This window comes from Galeopterus variegatus, unplaced genomic scaffold (genome assembly GCF_000696425.1).
Source record: "Galeopterus variegatus unplaced genomic scaffold, G_variegatus-3.0.2 Scaffold231, whole genome shotgun sequence".
In the NCBI taxonomy this organism is placed as follows: Eukaryota; Metazoa; Chordata; class Mammalia; order Dermoptera; family Cynocephalidae; genus Galeopterus; species Galeopterus variegatus.
In genome coordinates this window covers 163,403-181,121 of record NW_007726342.1, presented here as the reverse complement: position 1 = coordinate 181,121, position 17,719 = coordinate 163,403, and the positions used below count along the sequence as shown (strand labels likewise).

The 17,719-nt window shown below is 36.4% G+C and overlaps 1 protein-coding gene across 1 annotated transcript in view; it reads right to left on the bottom strand.

Annotated features, from left to right (window-relative positions):
• The window catches only part of SYNE2 (spectrin repeat containing, nuclear envelope 2), a 269,055-nt gene that overhangs the window by 175,488 nt on the left and 75,848 nt on the right, over positions 1-17,719 (bottom strand). The window contains exons 30-38 of the mRNA XM_008566257.1: positions 17,013-17,192; positions 15,502-15,652; positions 6,766-6,924; positions 5,633-5,794; positions 4,106-4,207; positions 2,835-3,035; positions 2,119-2,290; positions 1,481-1,593; positions 155-357 (exon numbers count right to left, since the gene is read on the bottom strand). Coding sequence (XP_008564479.1) covers positions 155-357; positions 1,481-1,593; positions 2,119-2,290; positions 2,835-3,035; positions 4,106-4,207; positions 5,633-5,794; positions 6,766-6,924; positions 15,502-15,652; positions 17,013-17,192 — 1,443 coding nt within the window. The remainder of the gene's footprint in view (positions 1-154; positions 358-1,480; positions 1,594-2,118; positions 2,291-2,834; positions 3,036-4,105; positions 4,208-5,632; positions 5,795-6,765; positions 6,925-15,501; positions 15,653-17,012; positions 17,193-17,719) is intronic.

Below are 17,719 nucleotides of genomic sequence, written 5' to 3'. Positions count from 1 at the left end.
CAGAAATGATCCCCATCTTAACTGATGCATGACTGTATCTATTTTATTAGTGAAATTGGTGTATATGTGCATCCCAGTGCTTGCTGTACTGAGACAGAGTACATATAAATGTATCATTAGAAAATGTTATTTAGATAGGACCTTTATTTCCTACCTCAGTAGCTGCTGCAAGTAGTTATCAAGCTCCTTTGCTCGTGCCTGGCATATGGACTCCATTTTTTCTAATTCCAATTCTTGATTCACAAGCCAACTATTAAGCTCTTTCACATGTGCTTTGGGCAGATGCTTCTTCACATGCTTAAGGACAGTTTCCACCTGCTGTATTTTACTACTTCTTCCTTCAAGAGTCAAGAAATCCTTAAGACAAACAAAAAGTCAATTATGATCCACTGGGAAGCGCAGAAATGGTCTCTGCCTCTCCCATGACACTTTTCCAAATCAGTACACAGACACACCACCTTCTTAACATCCTAAACAAAAGAAGGACTATGGAGATGAGGCTAGCTCCAATAGCACGTGACTCAACAGTATTTCTAGAAAGTGTGTGTACATTTACATTTGCATCTGACTTTCTGGGAATTACAAGCAGCAAAATAATATAGTGCCCCCATGAGGGTCAGCTGGAGCAAGATCAGAAAAGCTACTTTTTCCTATCCTGGCTCTGCTCAGCTTCTCCTAAATACTTGCTCCTTTCTGGTAATCAGTACGTAAAATTAAGCAGACTATTTTCTATTTAACTTTGCCCAAATCAGAATTTTATTTCAGTGTTTATGTTTCAAGGTTTAGGTATCAATTGCTGAGTCTAATGGAATGGCAAAAATTAAAAACAACAACAACAAAAAATGGTACTTTTTTAAAAAAAAGAAGGAAAGTGATTCCATCAATAAAGAACGGTACCACCAAAGTAAGGAATTAAACAGAGAATACTAGGTAAGCTCAAGAACATGACATCTTCAAAACATTAAAATAGTAGAAAATCAACTGTAAAGTGATCGAGATTTAAGGGTGCCACAAGCACTGTCAATGCCCCTGTGCACTGTGTCTTTGATTTCAGGCTACCCTCCACAACACTTCAACCAGTAATGTATTAAAGCTCAACTACAATTTTTAAAAGAAATATGACTGGGAAAAGGCATAAAAATTAAGTGACTTCTTTCAAAAAAGTAAAGAGATTTTAAAGTCCAAATTAGGTAAAGTCTTTTTTTTTTATCAAATATGATTTTAACACAACTGAATACACCAGTGAACACTAAGTTAAACAGCATCTTAGAACAAGTGTAAAAGTAGAACTTGTTTAAAGCCCTTGCACTAAATATAGAGTTTCAAAATATTTGGGGAAAAGCAAGGTTATTTGGAAATATCTCTTATGTAAGAAAACTAGTAAGTCAAAGTAATGATTATCCTATCTACTTATATGCAGTTCTATGCCTCTAATATTTTAGTTTTGATAAATTTTCATTAAAACATATATATATCTTACAGAAAGTTTTTGTAGCTTTTGTTCCACACTCTTTTTTGTTTCTGATGATTCAAAACACTCCTTAAGGTTCATTTTACTGTTGCTGAACCAGTCATTAAAGTTCTTGCACTGATCTGTAGGGGGAAAACATCTTTATTCATTTAAGGAAAACATCATACACCTTGTTAAAGTGAGAGATTTTGGAAATTGCTTCCCATGCCATGGACACAAGTCATTATGTAAAGAGGTAATAAACTCTGCAATCCAATTTTGAGGGCTAATAAAGCCTAGAAAGCAATTATTGTATATTTTCTACACCAAACCCCCTTTCCAAACATAACAGGACACCCAAAGACACTTGTAGGGACAGCCTGCTCACAGGCATGTCCCCAGACTCACTGACCATAGATAGTAAGTAAACACAAGGACCTTGGTGACTTTCCTTTATAAAATAAAGATTTGGGACTTGAAAAAAATAGATGTAATTTATGTCAAGCCTTGATCAGTGAGTTTCCCCCCACAAGATTTGTTCGAATACTATTTACTTAAATACAGTCTGTGCAAACCACCTCTAAGTCAGGCTTAGATTAGCCTTTCTATTCACAGTACTATATTCATACTTCAAGAATCCTAGAAACAAAGAGAAACACCACACTCACCATTCAGTAACTTAGAAAAGTGATCTTGCAAAACACTTTTTTTGGTATTAAATAAATCACTGACACTTTCATATTGCTTTTTCAATTCAGAGAGTTCAGGAGTCAGACAACCTATTTGATTCTCAAGTAATATCATACTGTGCTTCTGCTGTAGAATTTGCTGATGTATTTCCTAAATATATAAACAAACAAACAAAAAACAATTAAGTCTTAAAACAGGATCAACTAGGCCAGCCTGTGGCTCACTCGGTAGAGTGCAGTGCTGATAACACCAAGGCCACGGGTTCGGATCCCATATAGGGATGGCCGGTTTGCTCACTGGCTGAGCGTGGTGCTGACAACACCAAGCCAAGGGTTGAGATCCCCTTACCGGTCATCTTTTAAAAAAAAAAACAAACAGAAAAACCAGGATCAACTAAACAAAGCAATTAGATCTCAATTATTTTATAAAAATTTAGATGATTTTCTATGGAGTAAATTCACTTTTTCTTTGCAAGTAAATGTATAATACAATGCAATTTAATATCAATTAATTATTGTCCCCAAAGCAATTCAAAAGTGAAAATGCTAAATGTATACAAACTGTTTTTCTCAGTTTTTTTCCCCCAGGCTGTCGTTTTTTTCAAACTATTTTTATTAACTTTAACAGGTCAATCCCACCAAAAATAAGTGTGAAAATAAATCTGCATCACAGAAGGCAAGCAGCTGAGCAGCACCTCTAGTTTGGTGAAGATCTCCAAGCTGTCGGAAGGTGACAGGGCTTTTAAAAGGGATTCAGTCATCCCAATCTGGGTCTTGGCTTGGTCGAGATCCTCTCTTAGCTCAGCTGTGCTGCCACTGAGAGCATAGCAGTCGGATTCTCCTGTTAAACACCTTTTTACATGTTCCATTTTATTCAAAATAGAGGACTCCATGACCTGAAATCATGAAACATATGAAGTACTGTAATGGACATTATTTAGCTAGATTACAAAACAACTGCATTGCTAGAGAATGAGTTGAGATTGCTTCATTTCAATGTTAAATAAATTCCTCTCATGGGTCTGGACTGTTCTACATCATCGATACAGCAATTTGAATGTTGCCTTTAAAGGAATAAAGAATAACATGAAAAAAAACTGAAATTGACATTCTGACGTTTTTCTAAGAGACTAAGATGAATACTTCCCCCTAAAACAAGTTTTATCTAGCAAGCCAACTGAGGTGCCATCTCATGGCGCTCATGAGATAAAACATAGAAAAACATATAGATGAGATTAAATATATAGGAAAATAGTCAGCATTTATTGAGCACTTATTAGGTAAACAGCATCGTGGCAAGCACTTCATGTACAAAACAGAGGCTTAAGAAGGTTAAGTATCTTGCCCAAGATGACAAAGCTAGTAGGTGGTACAGCCAGAACCTCACCCAGAAAGTCTGACTCCAGAGCTCTTTTTCAATCACTATGCACCTTGATCGAAATAAAAATGAAACAAATCTCTTCACACAACAGAAAATCACACTTGGGCAATCTCCCTGTTTCCCCATCTAGCAATTAATAAACCTAGGGCCATACTGTCCTTCCTACACCTGAGACAGTTGCAGCAAACCGCAGTTATTTTACATGAAAGCACAGGTAACATTTCCCCTCCACACAAGAGGCCTGAAAATAAGTGGATGGAGAACAAAAGAATGAAAAAATATAACATTATTCATGTTGAACATGGAACAAGTATAATTATACCAACTATAAAAATGTGGTTGGACTGAATATAGGAACCAAATAAATGATGATCCTAATTACACTTTAAGATTTAGAATGTATGGTTTATGAACATTATTTTAGAGGCTATAGAGAATCTTTAATTGGTTAGAGCACGGCCTTGTAATACCAAAGTCAAGAGCTTAGTTGCCTGTACTGGCCAGCCACCAAAAAAACAAACAAACAAACAAAAAAAAACAAAGAGAGAATCTTTAATTGAGAATTTAAAATAAAAATTCTCTTACCTGTAATTCAAGTGGTATTTCACTGCTTTGAAGCAGAAACTGTATTTCAGCCACTCTTCTAGAAAATTCTGAAGCTTTTTGTTCATGGACTTGTAACTCTTCCTAAAACAAATAGTTTTAAAGGAAAATATCTTTTGTATTTCATACCTTATTTTCTGGTACCTATGATCACTATTGTTGATTTATGGAAACTGAGAGAGCCCTTGAATTTCCCGTCATCACTTGTATTATGACAGAGTCCTGGGACTTACAAACCCAGGTGCCTTCAGGGGTCTGGCAAATGCTGTAAGGAGTGAAGCATTCTAGCTATAAGACAGTAGAGAAAGCCCAGGCCTGTGTGGCAAGAGCAGGCAGGGCCTTCCTGAAAGCCTTAAATTTCATAGATATGTGTATATAAATCGTAGACACACACAATTTCAGCAGCATATGGCCCACAGGCTGGCAGTTTATAATTGTTCACTTCAGATTTTTAAACAACCTATAATTCAAGAAAAATTTAAAGTATTCTTAGAAATAATTCTTTTTTACAGTAGTCCTCCCCTTATCCTCATAGGATATGTTCTAAGACCCCAAATAGAAATCCAAAACTGCACATAGTACCGAACCCTCTACACAGCATGTCTGTCACTGTAACAGAGATAGCCACTAAGTGACCAACAGGTGGGTAGCATATACTGTGTGGATATGCTGGACAAAGGGGTGATTCACATTTTGCATGGTGTGGCATAAGACTTCATCACACTACTTAGAACAGTGCACAATTTAAAACTTATGAATTTTTTATTTTTGGAATTTTCCATTTAATATTTTTACACTGCAACTGACCATGGGCAACTGAAACCACGGAAAGTGAAATCGCAGATAAGGGGGACTGATATATTTAGAAAATCAGTTTTACTTCATAACTACCATAATATAGCCAGGAAAGTGGAAATCTCCACACATTAAAAAAAAAAAAATTCAAATATAAAAACAGCTACGTGAATTAAGAAGAGAATAAAATAACAAGAATTAGAGATAAAATGAGATTTGAAGCATTAGCACTGGCATACACTTTTTATTATGTTGAACCACATATAACTGCCAACATTTGGATATTTTCTGACCTGGTGAGAAAGTGATTTTATATGGTACAAACTGATAATATGTAAACAAATAAGCAATTAGAAAGTATTCTTGATAATAAAGTCACATATAATGTTCATCCTACTACATCTGTTGACTATATTCATAATTGAAACAAATGCTATATTTTAGTTAGACATTTGTGGAAATAAAGATACAATCTTTTCCCATCCAAGGTTATTTTATCCATGAACCCCTTGGGAGTCTGTGAACTCCATATTAATAATACCTGCTACCATCTTCCTGGATATCACAAAGGAAATGATAGAGTTCAGATCCCTCTCAAAGAATAATAAAAGGAAAAAAATTATGATTTTCTACCCTGCTCCAAGAAAGCAAACTCAATATTAAAATGTCAACTGTGTACAAAAACCCCCCAAATTTTTATCTCTGTTGAATTACCATTAGCCTTTCTCTGTCCTCTTCAGTCAATTGCTGTAATTTCATTTTTCGAAGAACCTTTTCAGTCCGCTCATCAATAACACTTTTTAGGTTAAAAAGTTTGTCCCACAAAGCCAGAGCTCGACCAAGATTTTCATAGTAGTCTTCTGTCTTCTCATTTATCTACCACAATTAAAAATAAATAAATAACTCATACAGTGAAAAGTATGAAAACCATTGTTTCAAACTGTTTTAAAATAAAATTTTAATTTACCATTGCTAGTAAATAATTTGCATTATTCATCAACAAAAAATTTCGCTTCTGGGCCAGCCCAGTGGTGCACTGCTACAGTGCGCCGCTTGGGAGTGCAGCGGCGCTCCCACCGAGGGTTCGGATCCCACGTACAGACCGGCCGCTCACTGGCTGAGCGAGGTGCGGGCGCAACACCGAGAACGGTGCTCCTGCCCGAGGGTTCTCGGATCCCACGTACAGACCGGCCGCTCACTGGCTGAGCGAGGTGCGGGCGCAACACCGAGAGCTGCGATCCCGTTGCCGGTCCCGATCCGGTACGGGCACGACACTGAGGGTTGCGATCCGTTGCCAGTCATGAAAAAAGACAAAAAAAGGAAAAACAAAAACAAAAACAAAAAAATTTCGCTTTAACCTATCATGTAATTCTTCCTTTAAAAAAAAATCTTAGCTGATTTGCTGTACCTAATAAGCAACTGAAAGCAATGTCTTTCTAATTTCTAAACCACAATTTAAATTTTTAAAAGGTACTTTAAAAAACCCAGGTGGAAATATAATGCAGATTAATTTGGTTTGTAATTCATAAAAAAATCATTACTACTCAGATAATAATTATTAAATATATAGTTGAACAACAATATTCTGCATGAATGGATAATATATTAAATAGTTTATTTTAAATAAATTGAGTGTGTATTTTTATACCTGGAAGATTATATATCCATTTGTTAGCGGTGCCTAACTCTGAGGGTGAAATTAATTTCTAAGTTATAAACTTTATATTATTTCAACATTTTTATGAGTATTTTTTAATTTTGTAATTACACAAAAATACTAGAGGTGCACACACAAAAAGGCCAATTGTTATAAAATAGAATTTGCAGTCAATTAAATGATCACATACATCAAGCCATCTATCCACAATAACATTAGCCTCTTTTTCAAAAGGGGGCTCTTCAAAGGTTTTCATTTTATTTAGATGAAATTGTAGATTTTTGCAGATCTGGTTTATCTTGTCCACAACTTCTAAGTGTTTGTTAAATTCTTCTTTGACCGTTTCTATCTGTAGAAGAGATATGAAAGATGCTTTTGATATACTGACATAGACAAACTGGTAAGAATCACAATTTTATTATTGGCTATTCAGCTTAAAAATATCATATCTTTCTTACACGGTTCTTTAAAGCAAGCATTTATTGTCCCAATTTCTCAATGAAGAGTTATCATAATACTAACCACTGTTTAATGATAATTCTACACTCAAATTTCCTCCCACTCTGCATGATGAAATACTTATAATGGTTTAAAACCATATTTCTTGTCCATGTGAAATAAGATTCTATCAAAAAAATAAAAAGCATCCTCATTCAATGGTATAAAAAATGATAATTCCTACATTCCTCTAATAGGAATCATCTTTTTAATGTCAAAGAACCTAAGTGCTTATCTGAACAAAATAAACAGACAGAACTCTAAAACATCTCTAATATGACTTCTAGTTTAATATTCCATGATCCTAACTTCGTCATTCCTAACATGGAAGGTGAAATGCTACTTTATCAAAAGGAAAATCTCCAATCATTTGGAAACTAAATAACATACTTCTAAGCGTGGGTCAAAGAAGAAGTCTCAAGGGAAATTTTAAAATACATCGAACAGAATGAAAATGGAAATAAAACATCAAAATGTGTGGAACGCAGTTAAATGTTTGCTAAGAGGGAAATTTGTAGCACTCCAATGCATACATTAAAAATGAGGAAAAGTCTCAAATCAATAACCCAAGCTACTACTTCAGGAATCTAGAAGAACAAAATGAACCCAAAGCAAAGCAAAAGGATGGAAATAATAAAAATAAAAACAGAAATCAATTAAATCAGAATAACATTAAAGAAAAATCAATAAAACAGAAAGCTAGTTCTTTGAAAAGATCGGTAATATTTTCAAACCTTTGGAAAGACTGACAAAGCAAAAAAGAGAGAAGAAAGCAACATCAGTATTAGGAATAAAACAAGAGAAATCACTATCGACACTATAAACATCAAAAAGATGACAAAGGGGCTGGCTGGTTAGCTCATTTGGTTAGAGCATTGTGTTACAACACGAAGGTCAAGGGTTCAGATCCCTGTAGAGACCAACCACCATTAAAAAATTTTTTTAAAAAGATAGTAAGAGAAAGCTATAAACAACTCAACACACATAAATTTGAGAATGTAGATACACTTCAAATGAACCAATATTTTGAAAAATAGAAACTACCACAACAAATTCAACATTAAACCCATAAGTGAATAGCCCTATTAAGGTAATTGAATGTACGATGTAAACTCCCCCAAAAGAAATCTATAGGTCTAGATATTTTCACTAGAGAATTCTACCAAATATCTAAAGAGGGGCTAACACCAATTATACACAATCTCCTCTGTAAAGCAGAAGAGGAGGGAACACTCCCAATTTCTTTTATAAAAGCAAGTTTTACTCTGATAGCAAAACCAGAGAAAGACAAAGCAAAAGAAGCAACTACAATACCCCTCATGAATATACACACAAAAATCCTTAACAAAATATTAGCAAATAGAATTCAGCAATATATAAAAAGAATTATACACCATGACCAAGTGAGGTTTATTCCAGGAATGCAATCCTGGTTCAACATCCAAAAATCAATCAATGTAATCTACCATATTAATAGGCTAATGAAAAAAAATTTCATGATTATATCAGTTAATGTAGAAAAAGCATGTATGTAAAATGCACAGCCACTCTGGAAAACAGTTTGGCAGTTTCTTTAAAAAATAGACATGCAATTAACATACAACCCAGTAACTTGCACTCCTGGGCATTTATCCTTAAGAAATAAAAATTAATATTCACCAAAGACCCCTATACAAATGTTTATAGAAGCTTTCTTTATAATATCCAAAAACTGGAAAGAAATTAAATGTCCTTTAGTGGGTGAGTAGTTAAAAAGTGGTATATCCAATCCATGGAATACTACTCAGCGAGAAAAAGGAACACACTATCAACGTACGCAAGGACCTGAGTCAGTGTCCAGAAAATGATGCTGAGTGAAAACGGCCAATCCAAAAAGGTTACACACCATATGATTCCATATATATAACATTTTTGAAATGACAAAATTATAAAAAAGGAAAATACATTAGTGATTTTTAGGGGTTGAAGAGGGGATGGGAGCAGGAAGGAAATGGACATAACTATAAAATGACAGTAAGAGGAATCCTGGTGGTAAGGGAAATGCTCTTTATCTTGACTGTATCAATGTCAATATCTTGATTGTGACAATGTAGAATAGTTTTATAAGATTTTACCACTGGGGAAACTCAGTAGTCGAGTATGCAGGATCTCTGTGCATTATTTCTTGTAATTGCATGTGAATCTACAACTATCTTGAATAAAAAGTTTATTTAAAAAATTGAAATTAGGGCTGGCCCAGTGGCGCACTTGGTAGAGTGCACCACTTGGGAGCGCAGCGCCGCTCCCGCCGAGGGTTCGGATCCCATGTAGAGACCGGTTCCGCTCACTGGCTGAGCGCAGTACGGGCGCAACACCGAGGGTTGCAGTCCCGTTACCGGTCAGTAAAAAAGACAAAAAGGGAAAAATAAATAAATAAATTAAAAAAAAAAATTGAAATTAAATAAAATCTTAAAAATGTAAAAACAATAACAGCGGAAGTTTCTGTCTTCTGACCAGATTGTAATACACTGGCGGAGCTGAGATCCAAACCCAAGTCTCCTTTCTCCTGTTTCAGCATTCTGTTTTGGAGTATAATAAATGTTCAATTAAATGAAATATATATATTATAAATGTATATATTTGTGTGTGTGTGTGTGTGTGTGTATGTATATCTCCCCTAATATTTTCACACGCAAAGAACTTTCTTGTTACACTGGAACAAGTTACCGCTAGGTGAAGTTAAAAGAAAGGGCAGCAGTGGGTAAGTTTAGCATTGACAGGAACTGTGGATTTTATGCTTCAGTGTATGGAAGTGGTAAAACAAAGGGAACTAGGCCCACTCTGACATTTCACAAACTTTAACAGTCCCCTGACATTCCAGCCTTCTAGTCTTACTCTTGCTCTTCTTTCATTAAAGAGAGTGGAAACTTGGCAACATATCCTAGATAAACATCCAGGTTTCTATGGTTTCGGAGGACAAAAGTTCTCAGTGGTATCATATTCCAGCCACAGGTGCAAAGCATCACAAAAACACATACTACAGAAATTGACTGCTTGTGAAGACACCTAAGTCATCACAAAATTAACTGAAAGCTATGTTAATAATCCGTACTAACATTTTCTATTTTCTGACAGTTTTTTAAAAATCTGAGACAAGAATTACACACTAGCATACTAAAACTTCTATATTTTCCATACAAAATAATATATTATTTTGGCAAATACATAAAGTGCCCACATGCTAGATGCCATACTAGATATAGAATTCTCAATAAAATAAGAATAGTCCGGACTGTTATATACTTCTTTTGTTTGTTTTCTTCTTCATCTTTTGAACTGTTATGCATTTCTTAAAGATAATTTTAGTTTTATTAATTCTTAAAATACCTTTTGCAACCAAGCTTTTACAGTGGAGTAAGGACTACACACAGAGCAAAGTTAACCAATTTTTTATGTCTGCTACATACATATTTGACATATGCTTCCAGGGCAGACAATTTTATGCAGTGATGGAAACATGACATCGTGATAAGATCATCCTGGACTTTCATAAGAATTCTTCCTGTTATTAACCATGTAATCTTGGGAAAGTTACTTAACTCCTATTCCCACTTTTTTTTTCTTTTCACAGAAGCAAGTTTATATGACTGTCCGAAATTTCAAAATGTAAATTGGACCACATTTATGAGTGAGAAGGATCAGTATACAGGAAAAATTCAACACAGGGATATGGTTCTTTTTTCTGCCTCATGTTCCTTCCTCATTGTTTAACGGATAAGATGAGTTATAGTACCTTAGGACTAGCATTTTGTACCTACATTCTCTCCCCTGCCTACATATACTGAACAACCTAGCATACAATGACCAAGACATCAACAGCAGAAGTTATCCTCAGCATCATCCTTTTACTACTAGTAATAATATTCCTTAAAACCTCAAGCCCACATGATAATTCTCTTTGGAAATAAAACAAACTTTTATGACTTCAGGGTTTTTTGGCTTCTGGGGCAAATGATTTACTGGAGAGGAGGGGATATGGTTAGACCTGTGAAGAAAAAGGAAACTAAGGCTGGCCAGTTAGCTCAGTTGGTTTGAGGGTGGTGTTGATAACACCAAGGTCCAGGACTCAATCCCTTACTGCCAGCAAAAACAAAACAAAACAAAAACAGAATTTCACTCAAAGGATAAGGAAAAGGAAATTAATAACTTTTTTTTTTTTTTTAAATAAAAGATGACCGGTAAGGGGACAGTGAGCGAACCGGCCATCCCTATATGGGATCCGAACCTGGGGCCCTGGTGCTATCAGCACCGCACTCTCCCGAGTGAGCCACGGGCTGGCCCGGAAATTAATAACTTTGTAAAGTGCTACAAGGAACATCTCTGGTATTAAGCGTTTCCCATGTTTAAGATTATATCCTTGATAGATGGATTTCTAGAAGTGAAATATTTGGTCAAGTGGTAGAAAGATTTTCAAAGATCTTGAATAATACTGTCAAAGTGTTTACTAAAAAAGCGGTATGATACACTCTTTCACCAGCAATGTAGAGTACTCACTTCGTTGACTATCAAAAGGTGTGATAATACGAAGGGCAAAAAAAGATATTGTCTAGTAGTTTGGGTGTCCTCGGATTACTGGTGAGGTTGAACTATGTCCCTTTTTTTATTATTAACAATTGTCAATTTATTTCCTATGTACAAATTACCATTAGGATCACAGTATTTTTCTCAATAATTTCTATGAGTTCTCTATATATTATTGCAAATCTTTCACTATCGTATTTATTGAAAATATTTTTCTACTCTATAGCATTATGTAAAATAGCAAAAAATTAAAAATTTATTATAATAATAATTTCCACATATGGGGCATGTTTAAGTGAGCTGTGTTATTAGTAAACATTAAAAATATAAAAATATGGATACAATGTAGGGATAATTTATTAAAAGCCCACATCATTTGATTTATCCATGTTTAAAATTACTGCTGAAATGAGAAGCCACAAGTTTTCATGTTATTTAAGAAGGAACTATATGAAAGAAACAACAATCACAATAAGACATTGAATTCTCAGGAGAGAACAGAACTGTGGTTACTAGAGGTTTAAAGGGGGAGGGGAGGGGGAGAGGGAGGAAGGTTAATGAGAAGCTGGCTAATGGACACAAAGAATGATTACATATTGTAATGATGAATAAGCTAACCATCCTGATTTGACCATCACATACTGTACACAACTACTGATAGTCGACTTTGTACCCATAAATATGTATGATAAAAAATAAACAACTAAATATATAAGGAACTATAAGAAGGTCTTGTCCCAAGTGGCATAAAACTGGATGAGCCATTAGTTTTTGCTCAAAGATAATAAAAAGGTCATCAAATATTAAGATGCTAGTTTCCATATTTTTAAGTTAAATCTATATTCACTCTATATTCTGTAATCATAAAGTTGGGTTTCTGTTTAAACCCACTTACTAAAAAAATTTTTAAACTCTTTTGCAATATTTAAAGGGTTGGTTTAATAGCTATCTTGCAAGAACTACAGATTTGTAACCTTGAGACAATATATTTGTTATGAGAAAGTACCCCTATTAGCAGGTAATAAATTTTTTTAGTAAAATATGAAAAAAAATTTTGATATTCAATGTGTCTTACAATCAATGGCACACTACAGTTGTCAACTATTTTTTCATGTTTTATAGCAGAAATTGAGGTGTAACTTGAAATATGGTATATTTGCCATTGGAGGTTGTCTTTGCTCACCAGGTTTATAATGAATAATCATGCTGATGAACTTAGTCACCCAGAATTGAGCACTTATTTCATGAGTTAGAAATGTTTTTTTAAAATTGAAACATAATTGATTGTACATATCTGTGGGGCATAGCCTTGAATATCAATACCTGTGTGTAATAAGTGACGCTCAAATCAGGATAATTAGAAATGTTTTTGAAAACATTTCTCCCTTTCATAAAGTCTATGGATTAATAGTGAAGAATCTCTAACAGATTATAAAATCTTTTTCTTTCACAAATTTACAAACATACAGAAAATTCTTATAATGTTAAAGGAACAACCTAGGATTCAAAACTGTGTACACACACACACACTCAGCAGGTATAAGACATCCAATGGAAAACGTGTTTAGTTTTTGTTTTACATTCTTCTACTAGCGCATAACAAAAACATCACAAGTTTAACATAGTGGATTGACTATACATGTTTGTCTCTGTTCTCTCCCCCAAAGCTACTATGACAGAAAAGAATAAAAATGGTACAAACCCACAGAACAAAGAGAACAGGATGACAACACTCTCAGGTGAGAAATGAGAAGGTGGAAAGCTTAAGAATGAGTGGCATTGGCTTAACAAACTAGAGAAAGCTAAAACCTTAGCCTAGAAGGAGATGGGGGTAGGGTGGAGAGTGAAAGGGAAAAGTCAGTAAGAAGTAAGTCCATTTGTGCCACAGAATCTCGAAACAGCCTAGAAATTACCTCAAGGTACCCATGAAGGCAGGTGTACAGAGTCAGCCACAAGCAGGACAACTGGATGACATTTTTTAAACGAAAACACATTTAGATTCTCAGGCCTTTCTCCACCTAGTTAGATGACCTCCTTCCATACCCTGGTAGAAAATGGGAGGTTGACTTTCTGGAGAGGCTCTGGACTTGAGGCTGCTAAGCACAGCTGAGGACAGAGGTGGGGTCCTGTTCTGACAGCCATAGAGGAGCTAATGATGACAGAAAGGTTGAGATCTGGGCCTAGATTCCCACTAGGGAGACTCGCCCAGGAAAGAGGTGACCTGCCTGTAGATGATGGGAGGAAGTTTTATTAGTAAGATAAATAACATATCCAGAAAGTTCAGTTTATACGTTATATGGCTATGGGGTAGTGGGAAGAGCTGCAGATAGGCCACACACAGGGTGGGGCATCATGGCTAACACTAATTAAGATGTTGACTAAGTCCAAGGCACCGTACCTAGGTACCTCTGCTAGGTAATTCACAGATGCTGTCTCACCGAATCAGGAAAGGTAACACTGGTAACAGGATCCCACTTAACAGGGCTAAGGCAGGGCTCCAGGACTCAGGAGGACTCGCATAAACAAAGAAAAGCTGCAAGTCAAGAGGAACTAGCTAGCTGGTCAGTCTATAAGGCAGGAACTCAGGGTCAGTTGAATAAGACAGAGACCTTGATCCTGAAAAAAGAGTACAAGGCAGGAGACTGGTATCAGGGGCACAGCAGAAGACAGCTATGGGAACTGGGACACAAGCTTAAGGGGATCTTGTAAGGCTGAACATGCTGGATTGTCTGAGAACCAAGGAAACCAGAGCTCTTTAAATCCACTAGAATGAAGACAAAGTCCTCCTAAATCTCAAGACCAGCCAAATCCAAAATGTGCCTTCGATGGATGGAACCAGACAGGTTGCATCTGAGGAACTCCAACTGACTCCCTGCTCATGGTCTTGGTGGCTTCAATTAAGTCTGATAGAAACCAATTACACAGTCCCATATTGTACAACTGGTGTCCAAACAGGGCTCTTTCTGATTGGTCAGCTCTAGGAAACTGAGTCTGAGAAAGCGGGTCACAGACAAGAGCTATTCCTGACATTCTCGGTGTCCATTTGAGCTTCAGGGTTAACAGTTCTAGATAAAGACTAACTTGTCTGTTAATATGATCTGTTTAAGCTTCCACTGATATTGCTCTTAGCAACTGGGAAGCTTAATAAAACTGATTTCTAACATCCAGGTGTATCAAGCAGACTACATTTCACACATACTTGTGATACCTTGACATTAGCACTTTAGCTTAATACTCACAAAACCAATAGGAAAAGCAACTTTCTGGTAGATAGTTATACAGTGTAATGTATTCTTTTCTAACTATTCCATTCTGCCACTCTGGTTAATAACTACATAAAACCATAGAAAACAATGACACCTAGTGTCCAAAAAATTTTTATCTTAGAATATGAAGTTGCAAGTGGTGAGGCTATGAACACAGATGGATTGACTTGGAGATGAGCTTACACATCTTTATAGAAAAGGAGTAAATAAAAATGTAATTTTTCCTTCATCCACTAACAACAGGGGAGGTTTTCCCACCATCTTCATTTTCTCAAAGCTGCAATGAAGTCCCAGGTTCCTTTTAGAAGGCTGGCACACAGGCTGTTACAACCTTGCAGAGGTAGCAGCAGGACTCCGGGTTCCAGCAGAACCACAGCCCGAGTATCAAAACCCAAACAGAAGCAACCCAGCATCAACCTCAGGAATGATTTTTTTTTCAAGCCCTGGTGATCAGTTCAATAAATTCTTAGACACCTGTTAAAACAGAGTCACTTGTAACTTCTTTTAAAACAAGTTTCAAAAAAGACTTCATATCCTTTTTACTGTCAGGCTTGTAAATGAGGTGACTGGGAAGAAATTTTTCTTTTGGAACTTGGACTCACCTCTGCTATTCTTTTCTTCAGGTTCTCCTTTCCCATGTATGAAGCCTGGAGGGAGATGACGTTCTCTTCTTTTTGAATCAAAGTTGTCAAGATACTTTTAAAATTCTGATACTGTTTTAAGAGCTCCAAAACTCTTCCACATTGTTCAAGACTAGGAAGAAAAAAAACAAAACAGCTATATGTCTGAAAATAATGAAACCATTCTTTCTCTTTATAAGCCTCCTACAATAAGGATCAATAAGTTAGAACTTTTCCTCTTAAGATGGTCTACAATGTTTTACCAATTCAACCTACGAGTGATAGGCACATACATTTACCTGGCACACAGATGGTATAATCACTAGATTAGTATTGTCAGCAGATCAATATTTAAAAGTCACCAGATATAAGCTCTAAAAACACAGGATTCATAACCCTAAGGAATCAGTATCTTAATTTCATCATTAACCAAAAGACATCTTGGAAAACTGTCTCCCCAGCATTATTCTAGGAGATTATTTCAATATTAATTCAGCAACAGGTTGCTTATGGGGACATCTATCCTGCTCATTCTAGATTTAGTCCTTCTAAAAAAGTAAAGTAGTACAGATAATGTGACAGTTAGGACATCTGGTTTCTAAGAGAGCTGGGCACTAATTAGTTGTGTGACTTTGGATGAATCACTTTAGCTTCTTTGGATTTCAATTCTTTCCTCAGTAAAATCATAGAGATCACATGCCACAGGCAGGCATTATCTTACTACTGCACATTAATGTTCCAGTAAGAAACAGGAGGTATACTCAGATGGAATTCAGAAAAGAAGGTGGTAAAAGGCCCACTGATAGGGGAATTGCCAGGGAGGCTGAGGCACCCAGGGACTAAGCACAGCAAATAGGTTATGCCACGTGGCCTCAAGGAGAAAGAGAGGAAAGTGCCCAGAGCCGTACAGGGGGGCACCATCAGGAGTTGCTGGAACCACATGCTGAAACCAGGCGGGATGAGTAGGACCACCCTGACCTCTCCCTCTTCTTGCCCTCTCATCTCCTCCCAGTAACCCCCACTTCCTAACCCACTGGAACCCTTGGCCTAGATGACACAGTCTATAGGATCAGCCCTCCCCACCCCTAAGCAGAGGGTAAGGGGGAGAAAGTATGGATGGAGAATATTCTGCAGAATTTACAAACCAGACACACACACAATTATACAAAAAACCAAGTCCCTCAAAAGCTGCCTGGCAAAGTAATAAACAATGTCATGTCCAAAAAAAATTACCACTAAATTTGTGGTAACTTATTACAGCTGCAACAGGAAACTGCGTATCTGTTGTCCCTTGTAGAGAAGCTCTTAGGAGCACTCTCGCTACAACCTACAATTCTAGGTCTTGTCCCAGCCATCAGTCCCGTAATCCCCAGTGTGAAGCCTTATGTTCGCCCTTCCTTTAGGCCCACAGGCATGTTTTCAACATAAAAATTTCAAAAGTTCATTGTGCTACAGACAATTTTTTCAGATTCAGGAGAGATTTTTTTCCTTACCATTCGGCAACCGAAGCTTTTGTGTTCTCCCACAAGAGGACTGTATTTTGACACTGTTGATTCAGAGTTTTTTCCCTGCCATCTTTGAATTGTGGAAGAGAATTCGCCATTTCTTGTAAGTGTTTCTTCTCTTCCTCATATTCATCTAGATCCTTATCCAGTCTGATTAATGATTTTTTCCTGGATTATGAATGATACAAGTTTGATAGCCAACTGTTAACCAATTTGATTCAATGCAAGATGGGTAATTTGGGAAGCGCACTAATTTTAATTTGTCCTCATGAGATTAAAGCCAAAATTACACATTCCTAATAAAGAGTTCAGGGGGCTTTTTGCATTTCCAGAATACTAATTTGATGTTTTAAATAAATATCATAAATAAGCAAAAGCATAAGCAGTAAGGTTTCTCTGTGATGAACGCACCTGAGAGGTGTGCACAGGCATGTGAGAGGAGAGAGAAAGGGCACGCATGTGCATATGTGTGGGGAAGAGAACATGGTATGGCGAGAGGAGATGGATGATGGAGCATCAAGGCTCCTAAGGGAGGGTGGCGTGGCCAAGGAGAAAGGAGACAGTGAGGGAAATCCTGCACTTCTACCCTATGTACAAAAACTCTCATATCAAAAAGGAGTCATTTAACTAAGGATTTTAACCTGTCCACTAATCCTGGAGAGAATAACGCTATTTGCCTATATCTAAAATTGCTA